Genomic DNA, 18,250 nt, shown 5'->3' on the forward strand with positions numbered 1-18,250 from the left:
AGGCTTTAGGCCACTGAGCCACCCAGGCACCCCTTAAAGAGGATTTTTTTTTTTTTTTTTTTTTTTTAGGAAGTAATTGTCTGGAGCAAAGTATAAAAATGAGTACTGCCAATAAGGTAATATTCCTTAATGCATACATAATTTAAGATTGTCTTTATATTTTTTGTCAACAAGCTGACTATCTTTTTGTAGTGTTTTGAAAAATGAAATCATGAACCTTGGAGAAACAGGTAAACTTTGAGGTCAGTTTGATCATTCTTGATCGCAAAGTGCACTATGTTGGATATATGCGTTTTTAAGTTGAAGGGGTTTCTTGGTAGCCGCATGACCTGTTATATTACTAAGGGTCACTTGTGCTTCACACAATGGGAAGAACCTCAGGGACAGTTGTAGCATGTAGGAGGCTCTCAGGGCCCCTCCAGGTTTCTCCAGTACCTCCTAAAACTTGAAGTTTTGGTACATATCAGTACCCATTAAGACAGACTTCATTCATTTTGTCCATTATGGCAGATTTGAGTATTCCTGATCCTTTCTCAGGCAGGCTCTCATTCTGGAAGAAAGTAAAGGCTTGTGGAATGAAACAAAGACAGCAGATGCCATCCTCAGAAAGTAGGAAGCCAGGAGGCTTTTTGTTTTTTCTTAGTGTAGTTCTTTACCAATTCACTTATGTCCCTTTGTCCCAACCTTATCCCAAGCCTTAGACCAACCTCTGCCAGGGAATGCCAATCTAGAGCTATAATGCCAATGTCCTAGGCATACGTGTTAACTCATTTAATCCTTACAGTAACTTCACAACATAGGAAATGAAGACTAGAGAGGCTAAATAACCTGATCAAGATCACACAGCTAGTAAGAGACATAAGACAGTTGTGTGTGGACGGCAGGAGGAGACCAAAGATAGAGGCAAGTCACTCCAAGTTGGCAGGTGGCAGGTTTTTTGTTTGTTTTTAAGATTTATTTATTTATTTTAGAGAGAGTGTGTGTGTTGTGAACACAAGTGGGAAAGGAGAAGGGGCAGAGGGAGAGAATATCCAAGCAGATTCCCACTGAGTGTGGAGCCCAATGTGGGGCTCCATCTCATAAGCCATAAAATCAGGACCTGAGCCAAAGCCAAGAGTATGATGCTTAACCAACTGAGCCATCCAGGTACCCCCACAGGTGGAAGTCAATAAGCAAAGGGAACTTGCATATGAAGCTTGCACTGGGCAGCAGCAAGATGAATGGATCCCTACACCACCACACTAACCATGGCTATTGAGCACTTAAATCTTAAAAGTTTGTATACAGGGGCTCCTGGGTGGCTCAGTTGTTTGGGTGTCTGCTTTTGGCCCAGGTCATGATGCTGGGGTCCTGGGATAGAGCCCTGCATCAGGCTCCCTGCTCAGTGGGGAGCCTACTTCTTTGTAAGGACATGATTAAACCCAACAACACCATCAATCAGCTGGTTCTAACTGACATCTTTAGGACACTTAATCCAATAGTGGCAGAATACACACTCTTCTCAAGCTCACATGGGACATTTACCAAAATAGACCACCTCTGTGCCATAAAAAAACAAGTTTAAAAGAATAGAAATCATGCAAAGTATGCATACCAAAATGGAATTAAACTAGATATCAGCAACAGAAAGGTGGTAGGAGAAATCCAAAATAATTAGAGATTAAATAACATACTTCTAAATGCTTTGATCAAAGCAGTTCAGAAATATTTTGAACTAAAAGAAAATACAGCTGACCCTTGAACAATACTGGGGTTGGGGTGCCAGACCCCCACACACAGTCAAAAATCCACACATAAATATTGACTCCCCCAAAATAATTACTAATACCCTACTGTTGACAAGAAGCCTTATCAATAACACAGTCTTAATATATATATTTTGTGTTATATGTATTTTATACTATATTCTTACAGTAATCTAGAGAAAGATGTTATTAAGAAAGTTACAAGGAAAATATATTTACAGTGCATATTTCTCAAAATCCACAAATAAGTGGACTTCTGCATAAGCATTCAATGGTCAACTGTACAACTTACCCAATTTGTGAGTTGCAGCAAAAGCAGTACTTAGAGGATATTTATAGCATTGAAAGCATACATTAGAAAAAAGATCTAAAATTAATAATCTACGCTTCTACCTCAGGATACTAGAAGAAGAAGAGCAAAATAAATCCAAAATAAGCAGAGGGGCACCTGAATGGCTGTCAGTTAAGCATCTGCCTTCAACTCAGGTCATGATCCCAGAGTTCTGGAATCAAGTCCTGCATCGGGCTCCCGGCTCTGTGGGACGACTGCTTCTCCCTCTGCCTCTGCCTCACTCTCTCTCTCTCTGCCTCTGATAAATAAATAAAATATTTTTTAAAAAGAAAACAACAAAAATTAAAACTCAATGAAACAATACAAGAAATCAATAGAGAAATTCAACAAAACTAAGTTAATTCTTTGAAAAGATAAATAAGATAGATAAACTTCCAGTGAGGCAAATTAAAACAAAATGAGAAGACAAATTGCCACAGTCAGAAATGAAAGAAAGACCATGGACATTAAAAGTATAACAAATGAATATTACAAGCAACTCTATGTCCATACATATGACAACCTACAGGAAACAAATTCATTCTTTGTAAGATGCAATCTACCAAAACTCATACAAGAAGTATATAACATGATTACACCTATATGTAAAGAAATGGAATTAATAATAACCTTTTAAAACAGCCCTGGGGCCAGATGGGTTCATTGGTGAATTCTACCAAACATTTAAGGAAGAAATTATACAACTCTCTGTAGTCTCTTCCAGAAAATAGAAGCAAAGGGAATTTTCTAACCCATTCTATGAGGCCAACATTACCTAATACCAAAACCAAAGACATTACAAGAAAACCACAGACCAGTATCTCTAATAAACGTAGATGTGAAAAATCCTAAAAAAGTATATTAATAAATGGAACTCAACTATATATAAAAGGAATTCTATACTATTATACTTTACAAAACAATGTAATCCATGTCATCAATGCCCTAAAGAAGAAGAATCGTATGATCATATCAGTAGATACAGAAAAATGCGTTTGACAAAATCCAACACTTACTCATGATAAAAGCTCTCAGCAAACTAGGAATAAAGAGGAACTTCCTCAATTTGATTGAATAAAGAACATCTACAAAAAACCTCACTGTTTTGAAAAATTGGTTGCTTTCTCAATTAGATCACGAACAAGGCAAGGATGTCCCCTCTCAACACAGCTATTCAACATCATGTTGGAAGTCCCATCTAATGCAATAAACAAGAAAAGGAATAAAAGATTTATAGTTTGGGAAGAAAAGAATAAAACTATTTTCATCCACAGATGACATGATTGTCCAAATGGAAAATTTCGAAGAATCAACAACAATAAAAATCTGGAACTAATAACCAATAATAGCAAAGTTGCAGGATACAAGCTTTATAGAGCAAGAACTAATTTCTTTCCTATATGTCAGAAATGAACAATTGGAATTTGAAATTAAAAACACAATACCGGGACACCTGGGTGGCTCAGTTGGTTGAGCAGCTGCCTTCAGCTCGGGTCATGATCCCGGCGTCCTGGGATCGAGTCCCACATCGGGCTCCTTGCTCCGCGGGGAGCCTGCTTCTCCCTCTGCCTCTGCCTGCCATTCTGTCTGCCTGTGCTTGCTCTCTCTCTCTCTCTGATAAATAAATAAAATCTTTAAAAAAAAAAAACAAAACACAATACTGTTGGGGCGCCTGGGTGGCTCAGTGGGTTAAGCCGCTGCCTTCGGCTCAGGTCATGATCTCAGGGTCCTGGGATCGGGCTCTCTGCTCAGCAGGGAGCCTGCTTCCTTCTCTCTCTCTCTGCCTGCCTCTCAGTGTACTTGTAATTTCTCTCTGTCAAATAAATAAATAAAATCTTTAAAAAAAAACCCACAATACCGTTTATATTAGTGTAACCACCCTTCAGAACAATGTACTGCTTAAAATATGATCTATGAGAAATTATACTAGTTACCAAGCATGGCTTAGATGTAGCCTTAAGAAAAACATGTATTGGCAATAGGCCTCTGGGGGAGAGGACTACACATCCTTGAAGTCAAGCAGCTGGGAATGCCCAGCCCACTCAGGGTGGATGGCCACCTGCTTCATTTTACCATTATCTCTCCTTCCCTGGAGAGCACCAGCAGTTAGGCAATCCTTTCATTTGGGCTTGCTCACTGTAGGTCATGTACTACATACTCAGACATGTTTTGCCTTTTTTCTTCCATATCTACAAGACTCATGATCAATGTGTAATCTACAACCGCTTCTTTGCTGGTTGTTAGGCACTTTCTAATAAATACGAGACTGAGGAGTTGTTTAGGGAGAGTCTTTCCTACTGTCATCCCCAGCTCCCTTTCTCTTGCAGCTGACTTGTTTGTGCCTCATTCTTCTCCCATGCACCGTCAGGAGGCGGCATATTAGTACCAGAAAGAAAATGAAATACTTAGGTATAAATCTAACAAAATATGTATAAGATCTATAAAAGGAAAACAAAAGACCTCAGATGGAACAAATCAAAGATCTAAATATATGGAGATGACCCATGTTCATTGGCAGGAATATGTATACTTTTAAGATGTCATTTTGTCCCACTGGATCTTTAGATTCAATGTAATCCCAATAAAAGTCCCAGCAAGTTATTTTGTGCATATTGACCAACTGAATCCAAAATTCATATGAAGAGGCAAAAGACTCAGAATAACCAAAACAATGTCAGAGGAGAAAACAAGACCAGAGTACAAACTCTACCAGAATTGAAGACTTTTGCAAATCTACAGTAATCAAAGACAGTGTGGGATTGGCGAAAGAACAGACAAATGGATCAACAGAACAGGACAGAAAGCCACAAAGATAGCTAACTGATCTTTGACAAGGGAGCAAACACAAGTCAATGAAGAAAGGATAGTCTTTTCAACAATGGTGTTGGAACTGGGCATCCACATGCAAGAAACAAATAAATCTAGACACAGACCTTATACTTTTAATAAAAATTAACTCAAAATGGATCATAAGCCTAAATGTAAAGCACAAAACAAACCCCTAGAAGATAGCATAGGAGAAAATCTAGGTGACTTTGGTTTTAGCGATGACTTTTTAGATAGAATGGTCAAACATGGCCCATGAGAGAAAAAATTAAGTTGTACTTTATTAAAATGAAAAACCTCTGCTTGGCAAAAGACACTGCAAAAGAATGAAAAAACAAGCCATAGACCAGGAGAAAGTCTTAGCAAAACACATTCCTGCTAAAGGACTGGTATCTAAAACATACACACACACACACACACACACACACAAAATCTTAAAATTCTCAGCAAGAAAATAACCCAATTAAAAATGGGCAAAAGATATGAACAGATACCAACCAAAGATAAATAGATGGCAAATAATGTTATAAGACGCTCAGCATCATATGTTATTAGCAAACTGCAAATTATAACAAACTAGCACTCACACCTCCTCCAGGGCTAAAATTCACAACACCGACAACACTACTAGACCAACAGGAGCTCTCATTCATTGCTGGTGGGGAGGCACATGCACAACTACTTTGCAAGATACTTTGGCAGTTCCTTATAATAGTAGACATACTCTTAACCATATGATCCAATAGTCCTCAGTATATAACCAAATAATCAAAAGCTTATATCCACACAAAAACTTGCACACAAATGTTAATAGTAGCTTTATTCATAATTTTCAAAACTGGAAGCCAGCAAGATGTCCTTCACTAGGTGAAAGGATAAAACAATGATGGAATGTTGATCTGCCATAAGAAGAAATGAACTACGTATGAAGCCATGAAAAGACATGGAGAAACATGAAGAGCATATTACTTAGTGAAATGACCCAATCTGAAAAAGCCTTTTCAGCATGAAAAAATCACACTGTATGATGCCAAGTATATGGCATTCTGGAAATGGCAAAACTATGAGACAGTAAAAAGATCAGTGGTTTCTGGGGCTTAGGATGTGGGGTGGGGGAATGACAGAGTTGGAACATGGGATTTTTAGGGCAGTGATACAATTCTGTATGATGCAGTAACGATGGACACCTGTCACTGTACATTTGTTAAAACCCATGGAATATACCAGACAAAGAGTAAAACTCAGTGTAAGCTATGGACTTTAGTTAATAATAATGTGGCAATATTGATTTGTCAGTGACAACAAGTATACCATACTAATACAAGATACAAATAATAGGAGGAACTTGGAGAGAGATTACTTTTTAATCAGTATTCCTGTAAATCTATAGGTGCTCTTAAAAAATTAAATTTATTTTAAAAATTACATTTATTAATGAAAACAGCACAGCAGTGTAAAAAATTGAAATTGATTCCATGTTGAAATAACAATATTTTGGATATATCACGGGTTAAAATATGTCACTAAAATTAATCTCACCTGTTTACTTTCTTTAAATGTAGTTCCTAGAAAAAGTTAAATTACATCTGACTTACATTCTATTTTCATTGGACAATGCTGGTCTAGAACCAGGCTCTCACAGCACCAATGGACGAACCCAGTTTTCTACTTAATCTCTGATTCTAGGCTCTATGGTTTCAGGATCTTTTCTCTCGTGCCAGTTTTTTTTTGTTTTTTTTGTTTTTTTTTTTTTACTAATTTTCTTATTAACATTTCATAGTTCTCCATTTATTTGGGGAAGTCATCATAATTCTTCCACATCATATTCTGGCTCCAGTCTTTGCTCTCCACATGGGGTACCCTGCCTGAGAAACTTCCTCTGGCAACCACTGACAGAGTCAGTTGCTTCTTTGGTCTCAGGAGCACCTCCCACGTTTCTGCCACTCTATTCAGAAAATGCTCCCAGCATGTCTTCCATGTTCAGTCCTACCTCATGCTGATGACTCCTGCCTTTGTTTTCACTCCATACTTGTGCAACGCCTTTGTATGGCTACATCATATATGTGTATTTGTGCCGATTTCTTGCCTCCTTCACTGCGTTGTGAGCTCCACAAAAGTGATCTGTTTCCACCCCTCCCGTTTCCCAAGGTCGGATAGGATAGCATGTGTAATATCACAAGCTTGGCTTTTAGACATCCATGTTCAAGTTTCAGTCTCCCATTTGGCAACTGCGTGGCCTTGAACAAGTCACGTTTCCTCCCATGGAAAATGGGCAGAAGAATAAGAACATTACCAAATAGGATGGTTGGAGTGTCAGTGTTTTATGTTCAGATACAATCAGAGGCACTTTTAGTTTTTAAGTCTGTTTTCAAATTCTTGCAAAATGGAGCCAGCGGACAGCGTGTGGTTTCCAAAGCCAGCAGTAAGTCTGTGACAGTACTCTGGTTTGTTTCAAGTTCCATATCATGAGAAGTGGTTAATGACACTTTCAGCTCAGGAACCTCTATGTTGTCCTTCCCCAGTGAGGATTTCTCATGGTTACTCAAACACATTTCATGACTTTTGACAAACGATGAGAATTTAGGTATATGATAAAATATTTGTTAGCAAAGTGTTCTTTTTAGATTTCTCACAGAAAGACACAGCTCAGGCCACCTTTTGTTTATGTTAGGGCGAAGTCTAGTCTTGTCAATAGTTTGTTCCAACCTGATTTGCTAGCGAAAAAGTTATTTATCTCCCTGACTTAAAGTCTTCATTCCTTGTTTCTCTTATCAGGAAAAAAGAACAATTCAAAGCATGATACTTAAATGAAAAGTACTGTTAGGTCCACATGATGGTCTTTTTTGTTTTATTTTAATTAAGCTGATTCCTTACTTAAAAAGAGGCTCATATTAGGAATTGCATATTTTTGTCAAAAAGGAGGCTAGGGACCCTTGAGTGGCTTAGTTGGTTAAGCATCTGCCTGACTCTTGATTTTGGCTCAGGTCATGATCTCAAGGTCGTGAGATTGAGCCCTGTATTCGGCTCCACGCTGGGTGTAGAGCCTGCTTAAATTTCTATCTCTCCCTCTGCACCACCCCCACCCTGCTCATGCTCATTCTCTTGCAAAAAAAAAAAAAAAAAAAGGCTATATTCAGTTTTCAGGAGGGTAAAATAAGAGATTACCTTTTGGCATTTTTTTTAAAGAAGATTTTATTTGAGAGAAAGCACACAAGCAGGAGGAACTGCAGAAGAAGGAGGAGAAGCAGGCTTCACACTAAGCAGGGAGCCCAGTGCAGGGCTCAATCACAAGACCCCAGGATCAGGACCTGAGCTGAAGGCAGACACTTGACTGAGCCACCCAGGTGCCCCTTCCTTTTAGCACTTTACACAGTGCTTGGCTCATAGTCAATGACTACTAGGAACTTGGGGTAGTATGATGCTGTCATGTCACACGTTTATACAAATTTTGGCTGAATTGGGGCGCCTGGGTGGCTCAGTGGTTTGGGCTGCTGCCTTCGGCTTGGGTCATGATCTCAGGGTCCTGGGATCGAGCCCTGCATCGGGCTCTCTGCTCCGCAGGAAGCCTGCTTCCCTCTTTCTCTCTCTCTCTCTCTGCCTGCCTCTCTGCCTACTTGTGATCTCTGTCTGTCAAATAAATAAATAAAATCTTTAAAAAAAAAAGAAGCCAAGCATCCTAGGAACCCAGCTGGTGTCCTCCCTCTTCCTCCTCTCTGGTCAAAGTTTCCTATGATTTCAGATGCTCATGAAGCTGCCAGCTGTCACCCTGGCTTCTTTTTTAGAAAAAAAAAAAAAAATTTTTTTTTGGCTGAATTAATTGCAAGTAAGTTTGATATTTGAGTGACATGACATTTTATCAATGTTAAATGGTATCTTGTGAATATTAAAATGTAGGTTGTAATGTAATTCAAGGTTTTGGTATGAAAATCAACAGAAATCACTGTCATGACAATGTTTGAAATTCTTTTGATTTTTGATAAAATACCCATATTTACTTCATAACTGTTTCATTTCTTCTTTTCTAAATGAGTTCAGAGCTGTGGTGTCAAACACAACACTGCATACAGCATATTTGGGGAGGGACAGATTTTATTCTTAATAAGTAAGAAGCCAGGTTCTAATTAATCACTATATTTTCTCCTTTCACATTGTAAGAAGTAGAGACATTTGAAGAAATAAAAACAGGACTGGGGTGCTGGGGTGGCTCAGTCCTTGGATGTCTGCCTTCTGTTGGGGCCCAGAGCTCTGGGATGGAGCCTGGCATGGGGGTTTCAGCACAATGGGAAGCCTGCTTCTCCCTCTCCCGCTCCCCCTGCTTGTGTTCACTTGTGCTCCCTCTCTTGCTTCCTCTCTCTCTGTCAAATAAAATCTTAAAAAAAAAAGAAAAAAAGAAGAAACAATGAGGACTTTATTTGGACACCCACAGCTCAAATACATGGTGACAAGTGTCTTGAATATGCAGAATCATTTCATTAATGTGTGTATTGACATTGGAGTAACGTGTGCTTCTTCGTCCTTGAGTAATGACCGGTTATGAACATAATTAAACATGTGGTTGAAAGTAGGCTGAAGGGGTAGAGCTCAGAACCTCCCCAGCAGCAGCATTCAGCTGAGTGATGGTGAGAACGCGGGACCAGGCCACGGGCACACTCACGCGCCCTCTGCCACTGGGACTGCGCATGCAGGGCCCGCCCCTCCCCCCAGGCCCTGCACAGATTATATTGATACGGAAGATACGTAATCTATATCTACCCCCGAAAAAAAAAATCCAAAAATGACAAAGACGCTCCCGCTGCCTTGGAAGACGCTTTCTCCAGCTGCTCCGAGGGGCTGTGCTGTGACACTCTGCCCCGGGGCCCTGCTGTCCGCGGCCACTCGGCGCGGCTCACACCGGGGCGGTCCGCGCGGCCCCAGATGTCTTCACTCCCACCTCACAGTAGTGTCAATCTGGGACGGTGATGACACACACAAAAGCCTGCGACTGTCTCCGGTTGCCCTAGAAATCAGGCCGAGGCACGTGGAAGGCCGGGGGAGCGCGGGGGGCGCCGGTGGGAGAACCGAGCCTTCGCAGCAGCGGGGACGGGACGGAGCCCCGCGGGGGAAGGCGACTCGGTGACGCAGAGCGCGAGGAGGAGAGCGTGTCATCCTCCGAGCTGGCGACCGGCAGGGCAGCGGCAGAAGGAAAGGACGCGGAGGAGCCGCAGCGCGAGGCTCCTCGAGGGGTGGCCGCGGGCGCCGGGCGGGGAGGGCGCCGGGGGGCGCCGGGCGGGGCCGGGGACCGGCTGGCAGCGCGGCCCCCGCCCTCACGCGGCGCCCTGGTGACAGACTCCGAGTGGCTGGATCTGAGCGCGGAAGAACAGTGCGTATCGTGTCCGTTCTAGGTCAAAGGCCGGAGAACGTGCGTTGATCCGGGAAGGAGCGGGGCGCCGGGACGGGTCGCGCAGGCGCACTGCGGTCCCCGAAACGGCCGGACCCGGGCGTCTCCGGCCTCCGTGGCCCTCGCAGGGCGGCCCGATGGGTGCCCCGCGGACGGCTCGGGCCGGCTGAGCGGACCCGCCGGAGGCCCCAGCACGTCTCCCAGCCTGGAGTAAGCGCCGCAAACGCTGTCAGGGAGATCGTGCAAGAACCTCGTGGAAAAGAAAACATGAAAGCAGCAGGAGGAATCTGTTTAAGAAATTAGCTGTACTTACACGGTCATTATAGTCGTGTTTTTTAACCAGTGGATAATATAAAATCCTCTTTCGCTGCAGAGGGAAGTCAGAGAGGGGCGACTGGGTGGCCAGTCGGTTAAGTGGCTGTCTTCGGCTCAGGTTATGATCCTGGGGTTCCAGGATCGAATCCGCGTCAGGCTCCCTGCTCAGCAGGGAGTCTGCTTCTTTCTTGGCGCCTCACCCTGCTCTCGTGCTCTGTCTCACTCTCTCAAATAAATAAAATCTTAAAAAAAAAAAATAAGTCAAGAGAAACAGAATATTTACAACCTAGGTTGTTAAACACAGAACCTATTTACTAACTAAACCCGTTAAGAAATAAGAGTTCTCTGGGATACCTAAATGTGACAGCAAATTTCTCCGCTGTATTTTTCTGCATTAAATTAAAAAACAAAAACAAACAAAAAAAACTTTCCTGCCATCAAATTATTTTATTGGCTATCTAAAATATAAACGTTTGACAAGAATTATGAAATGTTACAGTTAGCTGTTGTTAGAAATTAATGATAGCTTATACTATTTATAATTTTATGCATAACTGAACTTAAAAAGAACTTACCAGCTTTGAGAACTTACTCTCTCATCAAAGGTATGGTTCTTTGTTCTACCAACAATTATACAAACTGTGGTTTGTGGAATTTGAATCAGTACCTCAGCCTCCCCTCTCCATTGTCAAAAGTATTTGTTAGTCTCAACCTCAAACTCAATATGATTCTTTGTTCATACTTTTATCAGAAAGCAGTCCTTCCTTGTTTCAAGGAAAGCTACAAGTTAGCCATAGTCCTGCCCATCTGCACAAAGAAATGCCTCTTGCTATTAAAAAGCATATGACAAGCAGGTGAACAGTAAGTCCCAAATCAATTCCCTTCCTCATTCCACATGAGGGCCGTGTTTCCTGAAACCTTTCTCCAAATCCTAGTGCAATTTCTCTTTTTAATCTTCCAGATTGGCCTGGGCCAAAAACACTCAGGACCCTCGGATTGCAGTGGGTTCCCAGTCCCCACTAGAAAAGAAGATTAAGGTGAGGAAATACATTTGCTGTGAACTTTGGAGCCAGTAATACCATCATAAAAAGTTTATCCCCAAGATAGAAAGGGCCTGAGTGTTTCAAGCCAGAGTGCTTGTCTGTCAGGCTTGGCTTCAACTGGACAACACTGGATAAGACAAACATCGCTTGTATTCCCACAGGGCTGGGGCAGGTGAGGGACACGGACACTAAACAAATTGTGATAAGGGTCATGAAAGATGGGAATTTTTTTTTTTTTGCATGAAAACATGGAAGGTTTGAGGAAGTAACATTTAAGCTAAAACCTAAAGATTATGTACGTAAGTACTGTAGAGTTGCTGTGTTGTGTGTTTGGGAGTATATGAAGAAAAAACATGTGAAAATACTCGGATGGCAAAGAAAATATGGTTTTCGAGGAACAGAAGAGTTGGGGTGGCCACAGCAGAGTGGGCAAGCAGTCCAGCTGAGAGGTAGTCAGAAGCCAAATTATGAAAGCCATACTGGGATTTGGGATTTTCTCCTAAAAGCAACAGGACACTATTCTAAGGTTTCAATGTAGGGAAGGGACATGCTCAGGTTTCTGTGATACAAAGACCCGCCCAGTTGCTGTGTCCATGGTCTGATGGGGCTGGGAGGCAGAGAGAGAAGCATGGATTCAGGGAAGCTAGTTAGGCTGCTACCCTAGGGTGGGGGCATTTTGAAGTTAGTAGGGACAGGACTGAGAAGTGGAAAAGAGAAGGAAACACTTCGGAAGAAGATCCAAGTGGAGATGTAGATCGCGTCTAGGGGTGAAGTTGAGAGGTGAGTACTGGGCAGTCTTGTGTGTCTCGATGGTCTCACTCATCTCTCCTTGCCCCCTCTAGAGCAGTCCCTGATACAGGGTAGGTCACCTGTTGAGTGATTGAGACTGTCCATGCCCAAGAAAGTCTAAATGAGACTATGCTCATCTTTAGTGACAATTTCTGTTGTATTTTCTTACATTACATTCAAAAGACAGAACCAGCAAAGTCGGTGGAAGGGCGTGGCCATAGAATGAAGGGCTATTCGGTCACCTGGGGGTATTCGGCTACTGGCTGTGTTGCAGTCTAGGGTGATCCAAGATAGCCTTGGTCACATGCCCTTGGCCACAGTCTGGAAGCCAGAGGAGTAAAGTACTCAACTCTGTAAAATGCTGCTGACGTCAAGTATGACAGGGACAGAGACGGGACCATTGGATTTGTGGCTGTGGAGATGCTTCACAACCTAGATGGGAGCAGTCTCGCGGCAGTCGGGGCCTGGAAACCCACCCGAGGAGGACCGGGGGGAACTGGGAGGTGGGAGTGGAGAGGGTTTCTAGGTGTCTGCTTCCTGGCACATGGTGGAAGGGAGCCAAGATGGGATGTGTGGCAAAGGAAACACTTTCCTTTTCGGTTTAAAGATGATAGAGATACTGGAACATATTCTTATGCTGACAGGAGGGAGCCAGTACAGGGGAAATTTTGATGAAGCAGGAAAGAATTTGGTAATTGTTAACTGAAGTTCCTGAAGCTTCACAAGGACAGGTGGGAGAACTGGCCTTTGATAGAGAAAGGGGCACCGTTTCCATTGTAAAGGCAGAGTCCAGGGTCGATGCACGGTGGTGGTTCTGGCACCGAGAAGAGGAGGGCGTTCCTGACTGTGTGCTTCTGCCTTCTCAAGGAAGCCTCAGGTGAACTCGTGAAGGGGACCCTGGGGGAAAGGAGTGTGAGAGCTTTGGAGAGAAAGCCAGGGAACATGGCTAGGAGACCCCTGACCAGGGACATGGTGTCAGAGTGCCAAGACACTCTGTGATCTCTGTCATGGTCTGCAACGAAGGACATTCAACTTAAAAACCTTCTAATCCTTCCCTCTGACAAGAGTTTAGGTGGTGTCCATTCTTCAAAAGTGAGGAAATTTTTGCTCCGAAAGTCTCAGCAGGAGAATGAAACCCTTCATCAGCTCAAAGCCATGTCTTTTGACTTCCAGTTTGCCAAAGCGGAGGAGCACTACTATCGACGGCATCAGGCAACGACGCTGGGCGAAGCATGGAGATACACGACGGCTCCAAGGTGGGAAATTAAAATAGAGAGACAGAGACCACAAGGTGACAAAACAGGAGATGCTAAAAAATGGGACTATTTAGTGTCTGAGAGGGAGCTGGACCACATAGAGAAGCACATCTACCGAGCCGAACGAGCCAGAGGCCTCCGAGACCACAAGTACCGGCTCCTCCCTCAAAGGGTTCCAAGTGACACGGCCATCCCCAAAATACGAAGCCCAGGGAAGGAGGAGAAGCCTGCAGTTGTCCAGAAAACCCACAAAACGAAGACCAAAAAGCACAGGGCAGCCTGGGCAAAGGAACAGATCAGGGGACATCAGGATCGAATGATTCGGGGGCGAGAGCTCACAGAGCAGAGAAGCGAGAGACTGTGTGCCTGGAGGGTCTCTGCTCCCGCTCCTCCTCTCCACAGGCCTGCAACACACAAGGAGGAAGAGAAGGAATTCGAACGGATCACAGCCTACCCGATTGCCCAGCCTTACCAGGAAGCACTCATAAAAGTGACCATCCTCACGGAAAAGTCCAGAAAGGAGGAACACGTAAAAAAGCCACTCCGACGAGAGCTCTTGAGCATGCCACCGTTTTTGAGAAGTCAACTAGAAAAAAAGGAAGTTTAAGTTATTTTATGGACGATTCTATTTCTTTCGCAGGCCGGCATCCTTTGACAACTGTCAGTGCAGTAAAATCCCATAACCCCTAATCTGTTTGCATCAAACTTGGGGTCGGGGGAGTTAAACCAAGTGTTTGTTTCACCTCTCTGCATGATTATCCCGAAACTTAGTGACTTAAAAACAACCACTATTTTGTTGTATCTCCCAATTTCATAACAGGAATTCAGACAGAGCTCAGCTGGGCAGTTTTTCTTCCCTGTCCTGCACTGCCAGAGCTACTTGGGGATGATCAGGTGACAGTTGGACAAGAGGGTACAGGCCTCGTGCCCTTGGAGTTGACTAGAAGGCTGGGTTTGGCTGGTCCCAGTCCCTTTCTCCTCTCTCCGTGAGGTTTCTGATCTTATTTCACTGTGACCAGGCTCCAGTGACCTGTCAGACACCACAAGATTTCTTGTGACCGAGCATCCGCAGTCTCAGAACATCACTTCTGCCATATTCTGCTGCTCAAACATGTCACCAAGATCAGTCCAGACTGGGGGGCAGTGGGCTGGGCGGGGGGGAGACCCTTCCTCTCAAAGAAACTTGCAGCGAGCTTTTAATCCACTCCTGCAAGGCTCTGAAAAGTCCCAACACACACGCCCATCCTTCTTTATCCTTTCCGCTGTCTCTCATGTTACTACTACTCATCAACATGAAACAAGTATTTTTTTTTAAAAAGATTTTATTTATTTACTTGACAGAGATCACAAGTAGATGGAGAGGCAGGCAGAGAGAGAGAGAGAGAGAGAGGGAAGCAGGCTCCCTACTGAGCAGAGAGCCTGATGCGGGACTCAATCCCAGGACCCCGGGATCATGACCTGAGCCGAAGGCAGCGGCTTAACCCACTGAGCCACCCAGGTGCCCCGAAACAAGTGTTTTTATACAAAGAAACCAACAAGTCCATAGCTCCTGGAGTGATCTCGACTGAAGGGACCTGGCTCCCTCCATGGAAAAGTAAATACAGATCGAGGGTTTAAAAGCCTGTTGCAGGGGTGCCTGGGTGGCTTGTGATCTCAGGGTCCTAGGATCGAGCCCGCATCGGGCTCTCTGCTCAGCAGGGAGCCTGCTTCCTCCTCTCTCTCTGCCGGCCTCTCTGCCTGCTTGTGATCTCTCTATGTCAAATAAATAAATAAAATCTTAAAATCTTAAAAAAAAAAAAAAGCCTGTTGCAGACACAGCTGGGTGGCTCAGTTGGTTAAGGCACTGCCTTTGGCTCAGGATGGAGTCCTGCATCAGGCTCCCTGCTCAGCAGGGAGTCTGCTTCTCCCTCTGACCTCTCCCCTCTCAAGCTCCCTCTCTCTCTCTCTCAAATAAATACATAAAATACATAAAATCTTTCAAAAGAAATAAATAAAAGCCTGTTGCAATTATGCTAACACATTGTCTTGTACACTCCAGTGCACCTAGAATTTTATAGGATGTTGGAAGCCTAAACCCTAGCCTGGAGAGAGACCCAAGACTCTAGGATTTAGCCCTTCAAGGAGCTTACAATCTACTTGTAGAGAACAAAAGTCAAAGCAGCACATGCCCAGTTCTGCGCTATGAAACACTGGATGGAGAATACGGACTACAGAGTAGGGCAGCTTATGGGCAATGCCAGCCTGAGAATACCCACCCTGGGTGAGAAGTGCTTGAGCACAGCAGTTAGGACAGGAAGGCCTGGACCCAAACCGGGCACCGTCAGCACAGAAGTAAGGCACACCTGGGCCCTGGGGGAACTCCACTGGGAAACAGGTGCAAACGTGACAAGCACAAAAAGAGTAACAGATAAGAATGAGGTGCTGTTAGAACACAGAGTTCAGCAGGAAATAAAAGACTGGGGATGTTATGTGTGTTTGATATTTAAATGAGAACATGTATTCTTTGTTTTTTTTTTCCTATTCAGAAATTTATAATTTTTTTTTAAGTAGGCTTATGCCCAACATAGGGCTTGAACTCACCATCCCAACATCAACCCTGAGATCAAGTGTTTGATCCAAGTGTCACATGCTCTCCCTATGAGCCAGCCAGGTGTGTCTCTTATTCAGAAGTTTGAAGAAAGTGGCCCCTAATCTCCCTACCCAGAGAACTTCAATTGATACTTTTTCTTTTTCTTTTTTTTTTTGAGATTTATTTACTTGAAAGAGAGAGTGAGAGAGCATGAGCAGGGGGAGGGGCAGAGGGCGAAGCAGACTCTGCTGAGGAGGGAGCGCGACCCCGGGCTCCAGCCCAGGACCCTGGGATCATGACCTGAGCCAAAGGTAGATGCTTAGCTGACTAGCCACAACAGGCGCCCCAATATTTTTAAAATAATGAAAAAGGACATGGTTAGAAAACTCAAATAATTATAGGAAGGTACAAAATGCCAAGTGACACCTAGGCCACTTTGGTTTGTCAAAGGTCATCACTTTTTTTAAGTTTTTAAGTTTTACTCTAAATCTTTTTTTAAGATTTATTTGAGAGAGAAAAGCACAAGTGGGAGGGGCAGAGAGAGGAGGAGAAGAGAATCTCAAGCAGATGCCACACAGAGCGTGGAGCCCAACATGGGGCTCGATCTCATGACCTGCACTGAAACCAAGAGTCAGATGCTCAACCGAGCCACTCAGGCCCCTGCTACATTTCTGACATGAGCAGAGTTTGAAGCAAGCAGAAGGCAGGCCAATGAAAGCGCAAGAAGAAGCAACTAAACATGCGTGCTTGAAAAACTGTAATGTCTAGGCCAGTGTGTGATTCCAGAATAGGCAACTTCTGTCAGAAGGTAGGTTATCTGTTGGGGCTAAGGGGTGAGGAGGCGGATGTGGAAGGGTGACAGAATGTTCTGGGGTATGAAAGAATGTTCTCCATCAGGCTGTGGTGGTTACAGAGCCTTGTGAACAGACTAAGCCAACAATGAATTATTCGCTTTAAGTGGGTGAGTGGCACAGAATGTGAAGCTCATGGAGATGGAAGAGAAAGCCCGAGTCTGTGGGGGTTGTTGAGCCTGGGTGGAGGCAAGGAGCTTGATCATGTAAGGCCTCCATGGGTCTGCAAGCTGAGGTGTCTCAAGCTTTGGAGGCAGTGGGGAGTCACTGAGAAATGACAAGTGGCTTTGAAGATGTGGAGGGGACGCAAAGAGCAGATAGGAAGCGGAGGACACCAGACAGGAGTCTGGGGCAGAAATCTGGGCAGGACGGAGAGAATCAAAACACCAGATGGAATCTCATGACCAATTAAGTAGGGGCCATAAGGGAAAAGGGAAAAAAAATCCTAGTTTCTTTGGAGTTAATCAAGTAGTCGAAGTACCTCCATAGGGATTAAGGGAGGACAGATTGGGAGCAGTTTATACATAACCCAGACCCTGTGCTGTCGCTAAGCCAGGGGCCACAAATGCCTGTAGCTTTTCAGAGTGGAGTCAAACCAGTTTTGGAGAATGTTGAGGACATAGATATAGTAGGACTCACGAGGGTAAGATGGGGTAAAGGAGCCACGGAAAGCACCAGGCGTGAGGATGTACAGCTTTCCGGGAGTACAATTTTTTAAGATTTTACTTAGTTATTTGAGAATGAGCGAGCAAGCAGGGGGACGAAGAGGGACAAGCAGACGACACTGAGCACAGAGCCTGATGTGACCTGAACCGAAATCAAGAGTCAGACACTTAACCAACTGGGCCACCCGGGCACCCCTCCAGGAGTGGATTTTTAAGTGTCAAATGCATAGCATTTAACCCTGGGATCAAACTATTTGGGAAGGAATCCCCAGTTTGGCTGAAAACAGCCTCTGGGGAATGCTGGGGAAGGAGGTGCCCCTCCGCCCGGGCTCCAGGATGGCCAGAAGGGGAGTACGCGAGTCACTCTTGTTCCAGGAAGAGACGGGACAGGAACTAAAGGTCACGACAGTTGTTTTATGATGAGAGATCACCATGGCTGAAGGGAAAGCGCTCGGTATGGAGGGTGGCGGACACAGCCGCGCA

At 44.0% G+C, this 18,250-nt stretch overlaps 1 protein-coding gene across 1 annotated transcript; it reads left to right on the forward strand.

The window, feature by feature from the left end:
- Positions 1-7,285: 7,285 nt before the first annotated feature.
- On the forward strand, positions 7,286-15,436 carry LOC309859378 (uncharacterized protein; the record flags this gene model as incomplete). Its single annotated transcript, XM_082720007.1, has 4 exons — positions 7,286-7,324; positions 9,903-10,261; positions 11,556-11,631; positions 13,600-15,436. The coding sequence occupies 4 exons, from the start codon at positions 7,286-7,288 to the stop codon at positions 14,287-14,289; spliced, it is 1,164 nt and encodes a 387-aa protein (XP_082576133.1). The 3' UTR covers positions 14,290-15,436.
- Positions 15,437-18,250: the final 2,814 nt, after the last annotated feature.

Source organism: Mustela nivalis (genome assembly GCF_964662115.1).
Source record: "Mustela nivalis genome assembly, chromosome: 2".
Taxonomy (NCBI): Eukaryota; Metazoa; Chordata; class Mammalia; order Carnivora; family Mustelidae; genus Mustela; species Mustela nivalis.